The 6000-nt window shown below is 38.6% G+C and overlaps 1 protein-coding gene across 1 annotated transcript in view; it reads right to left on the bottom strand.

The window, feature by feature from the left end:
* PIK3CB (phosphatidylinositol-4,5-bisphosphate 3-kinase catalytic subunit beta) overlaps positions 1-6000 on the bottom strand; it is a 194947-nt gene continuing 188947 nt past the window's right edge. Inside the window, exons 22-24 of the mRNA XM_080798202.1 lie at positions 3883-4028; positions 1985-2117; positions 1-1625 (exon numbers count right to left, since the gene is read on the bottom strand). Of these exons, the coding sequence (XP_080654328.1) occupies positions 1488-1625; positions 1985-2117; positions 3883-4028 (417 nt within the window). The 3' untranslated portion in view covers positions 1-1487. The remainder of the gene's footprint in view (positions 1626-1984; positions 2118-3882; positions 4029-6000) is intronic.

Raw genomic sequence — 6000 nt, 5'->3', positions numbered from 1 at the left:
ACTTCCCAGATTGATTTGTTTATTGACTTGATGATTTCTTAGGGTCCCAGTGCCGAGACCCAAAGGGCTGTGCTGTCCATAAAGAAAAAGCCCACACGTCCCAAGAGCAGCTGAAACCAGCTCACCCATTTATTTGACTGAGAACATGAAGGAGAACAACAAAATTAAACAATCTTTAATAAAATTCCTATAGAAAATTCAGTCACAGGGTAAATACTCGGTTCTCTTTCTCATGTCACTGAGGACTGAGAGCTCCCAAAAGTCTTTGGAGAAAAAGCAGTAGTTTTGCTGGATATTGCCAGTACTCCGAAAGAGCATCCATTTACACATTCAAACCAGTAGTTCTTATTGCACATATTAACATTATTTGCCATCTAGCACCCTAAATGTATGGTACCTCAACAAATAAATTAAAGAATTCCATGTGGCATGAAACCATTTCAATTTGAACTAATATCCTTGAAAAATCACATTATTACAAGTTTTAATAAATACAGTAAGAACAGCTGGCATTTTACTAAAATACTGAATTTTAGGTCTGGAGATGATTCCATAAATAGTTTCTTTTCATTTGCTTTCTGTCTTGGATGCATTTGCTCAAGTATTATGCTCTATGAAGTGAACTCTTTCATAGATACCATGTAAAACTGAAATTACTATGTGCCTCATTACAGAAGCAACTGGAAGAACTGGATCTCATATAGTTAACTAAAAAAGTAACAAGAAAAAGCTCTGCTTTTTGTAAAACTTTAAAAGACAGAAAAAAACAAACAAATGTCTTTTTATATAGAACTCCCACTAGAAATTTATAAATATATATGCAGCATATATATTATATTTGCCTCATGAGCAAATTTTCACCAAGTCTGGTAGGCATGATGCTGTCATGGTAGATAAATACCAACAAAAGAGTTATTCCTTCCACAGATTTAAAGGTTTCTTTTGAAAAATAACAATAACTTCAAATTATGTTATAATTTATAGTTGATATAATTTAAAAAGGGAAGAAAGATACCTTTCTTTTAAGCCTCATTTGGAAAGTAAGAACAACTACCAGTCCCCAGGTGTGGATAAGTTGGCTGAGTGATAACACTTAGTCACATTACAAAAAGAAGTATTTACACCTTTCTGGAAAAGTACCAAATACTTTAAAAGAAGAAGAAGAAGAAGAAGAAGAAGAAGAAGAAGAAGAAGAAGACAGAAAACAATCTCTAGTAGCATTCTTCGGCGTGCAAAGTCAGCAGGAAATGATTATCCATTATGTTGGGAGTTTTTATGATGAATCTTGGAAGCATTCAATGAAGCAGAGGGTAGTCATCGGGGATTGTTCAGATTAGGTTCTGTGGGATGCCTTGTTCTTAATTTAACTGAGTTCCAGGATTTCATTCCCTTTATAACATCTCTGGCAGGGTCATGTTCAATTTAGTGCAAGTGCAAACTGAAAACTAAACAAAACCAACAAATACATTAGGAGCAAAGGCTGATCATTAAGATCTGTAGTCTTTCCGAACTGTGTGGGCCATCCAGTTCACTTTAGTAGTCCAGCTTTCCCTGAGTGCCTCATCAAATTTTTGCTTAAATTGCTTGAGTGCTTCTTCTTCACTCTTCCCTAAGGCAAGAGAGTCCTAAAATTGAAAGGGAAAAAATCTGATTTCATATATCTTCCATAGCGACACGCAAATGTCAAAATCTCAGCCATACCTCCCTAGCACCGTTAAGTTGTGTGTCTCATGTTCTTATTTAAATGCCTTTTGCAGGATAGAGAATGACACAAGGTAGGGTGATAATATAATCTCTGCCAAAGGGTTTTTGAAGATGACGTTTTATGATTACTGCAAGACAATTACTCAGCTGCTGGGTAAGAACAGTCTAACAAGAAATGGCTTTGTTTTTTCTATTCCCTTTGAACATCTGAACGAAACAGGTAGGTATAGCTGAGCTTCATGCCTATGAACTCCCATATACAAAGAAAAGGGGTTCATACCTTAAGATACTGTATATCCTTGACTGATGTGAGCTCAGGAAGCCCTGCAGTCAACATCAGTGCAAAAAGAGTGATGAAGAGATTCCCGTGCCGTCGTAAAATCAGATATGCATCCTCACAACACTGACGGAAGCTTCAGTTGACGCAACAAATCACAACATGATATTAGAGAAGGAAGCAAATTTCACAAAGGAAAGCAAGAGAGACATATCTAGACTTTAATTTCTACTGAACTAACAGTTCATTTCTGATTTTTAAAACTCTGAAAACTATCTCAAGAATAAAATCTACATAGGGGCACCTGGGTGGCTCAGTGGGTTAAAGCCTCTGCTTTCGGCTCAGGTCATGATCCCAGGGTCCTGGGATCAAGCCCCGCATCAGGCTCTCTGCTCAGCGGGGACCCTGCTTCCTCCTCTCTCTCTGCCTGCCTCTCTGCCTACTTGTGATCTCTGTCTGTCAAATAAATAAATAAAATATTAAAAAAAAAAAGAATAAAATCTACATAGACTAATAAATCTGTCTAAAATCACACACACTAAATTGAAATTTTATAAAAGGCTACGTAACACTTACTTTGTGCTTTTTAATTGAGACCCCAAAACTAGTTCTAAGACAAGTGGTAACTTAAAATCCATGAGGATTTCTTAACATATTTGCAGATTCTACATTTGTAGCCAAATTCCACTGTAGTCTAACTAATTTGTAGTCTAACAGAGACTAATTTATTTGATTTCCGCCCAATTAGTATCAATACTTTTGCACTGCACCTCCATATCATCTTGCTTTCCCTCTCTCTCCTCTTAAAGACAGTTATTCAAGGGGCGCCCAGGTGGCTCAGTCAATTAAGCATCTGCCTTTGGCTCAGGTCATGATCCCAGAGTCCTGGGATCAAGGCCTGCATTGGGCTCCTTGCTCAGTGGGAAGCCTGCTTCTCCCTCTCCCACCCACCCCGCTTGTGTTCCCTCTCTAGCTGTCTCTCTCTCTCATCAAATAAATAAATAAATCTTGGAAAAAAAAAAAAAAGAGGACCATCCATTACTATCTCCCTAATTTTGCTCCCCCGCAAAACCCCAAAACAAACAAATAAACAAAAAAAAAACAACAAACAAATGAACACCCAAGAGGTTTATTCTGCAGAAACTCGAGGCAGAACTAGGAATGATAATAGCAATCATGTGGCAAGCACATAGTATGAGTTGGTCACATCACATTACTTAACTTTAATTATTGTAATTGCTCTAAATTCTTTTAAAAATTATTTATTTATTTATTTGAGAGAGAGAGAGAGAGACAGAAAGCAAGCTTGGAAAGGGGCAGAGGGAAAGGAGCAGACTCCCCACTGAGCACGGAGCCCTGACAATGGGGCTCAATCCCATGAAACTGAGATCATGATCTGAGCCAAAATCAAGAGTTGGATGCTTGACTGAGCCACCAGGTGCTCCAAAATGCCCTAAAATTTAATTATTTTTGTCCCTATTTTAAGACAAAGAAACAAGACAAGAAGACAAGTAATGTGCTTAGAAACTTACAAGTAGTGAGGACTAGATTAGAGATTATAAAGTTCTGAACCCTGACTCCCTTAGAATGAGAGCAAAGTGCCTGTCCCTCCCAGCATCTCATTATGAAATGTCTTAATAGTTTCAGAGAATTTTCTAAGACAGATAAAAAGTGGTATAAATACTACTGGAATAAGACACAGTAACTTATTTCAAATTTCTAGATTGTTTCTCCTCTCTGAACCAGAACACGGATCTGACAGGCAAATTCCTCAAAAGCCCCCAGTTAGCAGACTGAGTATTTCCCTGATCTAAATATATCTCAGCTAAAAAATGCTAGTCCAGCTAGTCAGATGAGAAAATGTCAGATATGTTTATCCTTGACATGAGGACAATACTCACCGGCCAAACTTCTCTGTGTTTCCTGTTTTTCCTTGTTGAATCACATGAATGAAATCATAGGTAAGAATAAAAGGCACCCGTTCCCTTTTAATGCCAAATTTAGACTTGAAATTTCCAAGAATATGTCCAAAGTCAATGTGGAAGAGCTGGAAAACAAATGGCACTTAATTTCTATTGTTTCTCTAGTTCCAAAGAGAAAGACAATATTTCAGCAGTCTTAGACCCTCAACACCACACTGATCCTCAACTGAGCCCTTTTTTCACTCCTTTTATTGACATATAGTTGATACACAGTATTACATTAGTTTCAGGTGTACAACATACTGATTTGATAACTACATACATTACAAAATGTTCATGAGCCCTCTTCTCTTTTCAAAGGCTATTGGGTCACTTGAGAAGAGTGTTTATATCATTCAAAGATCTTTTATACTCAGTAATAACCCAGACCAGATATTGAACTGCATTTACCCTGTGGGAAAGACAAATGTTTAAAAAGTGAAAGTAAGGGACGCCTGGGTGGCTCAGTTGGTTAAGCAGCTGCCTTCGGCTCAGGTCATGATCCCAGCGTCCTGGGATCGAGTCCCACATCGGGCTCCTTGCTCAGTGGGGAGCCTGCTTCTCCCTCTGCCTCTGCCTACCACTCTGTCTGCCTGTGCTTGCTCGCTCTCTCTAACAAATAAATAAATTTAAAAAAAAAAAAAAGTGAAAGTAAAAAAAAAAAAAGGAAGAAAGAAAGAAAGAAAAAAGAAAGATGTATCCAAATTATAAATATGTCTGATTTTAAAAAGTCAAATAGTTCTACATATCAAACTATTTTGGTCAATATTTCTACATATGGAAATAAAAAAGAAAGTACAGCTTTGCCCTAGTAGCCCCCTCAACACCCTGAGTGCTACTATTTAGAGGTAACTTCTCCCCACTCTTTCATGGGTTTTTCCTCCATTTTTTAAAAATGAAGTAAATTATGGATAGTAAAGACTTAGTACTTTGTGCTGATGTAATGCTATACAATGAGGCACTACTGTGCCTCGTAATTTCTGGTTAAATCAATACTCAGTGTTTATACTGTTCAGGCTATGTAAATCCATTTCAAAGCTAAGTCATGTGGCAACAGTATACTACAACTATATTACCTTTTTTGCCCATCTTTTTCCTTGACAAAGCTTTTTTTGGCTTAGTGTTCTAGGACCGTCTCAATAATTCTTTCCCAAATCATTTTTTAAAACTTTTTTAGATTTATTTATTCATTAGAGAGACAGACAGAGAGAGTCTGGGGTGGAGGGGGAGAGGGAGAAGGAGACAGAGTCCCAAGCATACTTCCCACTGAGTGCAGGGCCTGAAGTGGGGCTCAATCCCATGACCCTGAGACTATGGCCTGAGGTGAAACCAAGAGTCAGACATTCAACCATCTGTACCACCCAGGTGCCCCTCTCCCCAAATCTTATACTGAAAGAATATGTCATTTTATTTTATTTTAATATATTTTTATTTATTTATTTATTTGACAGACAGAGATCACAAGTAGGCAGAGAGGGAGGCAGAGAGAGAGAGAGGAGGAAGCAGGCTCCCCGCAGAGCAGAGAGCCCGATGCGGGACTCGATCCCAGGACCCTGAGATCAAGACCTGAGCCGAAGGCAGAAGCTTAACCCACTGAACCACCCAGGCGCCCCGAGAATATGTCATTTTAAATAACTGCAATAACTTTTCAAACATTAGATAAGTGTTTATCACCTTACTTTTTTTTTTTTTAATATTTTATTTATTTATTTGACAGACAGAGATCACAAGTAGGCAGAGAGGCAGGCAGAGAGAGAGGAGGAAGCAGGCTCCCCGCCGAGCAGAGAGCCCAATGCGGGGCTCGATCCCAGGACCCCGGGATCATGACCGGAGCCGAAGGCAGAGGCTTTAACCCATTAAGCCACCCAGGCGCCCCGTTTATCACCTTACTTTAAGCAAACAACCAACAAATATATGAAGCAGACAGTACGTGAAACAAGGTTTGGGAAATAAAAGGAAAGCATGAAGACATGACTCCAAGAATCACTAAAAAATCTGCCTGGATTGCACAAGAGATTGTGCTGTATATAAGTAATAGCATCACTGAGGCCCTTGGCA

The sequence above is a fragment of the Martes martes genome (assembly GCF_963455335.1).
Source record: "Martes martes genome assembly, chromosome: 1".
Taxonomy (NCBI): Eukaryota; Metazoa; Chordata; class Mammalia; order Carnivora; family Mustelidae; genus Martes; species Martes martes.
This window is presented reverse-complemented; position numbering and strand designations above follow the sequence as displayed.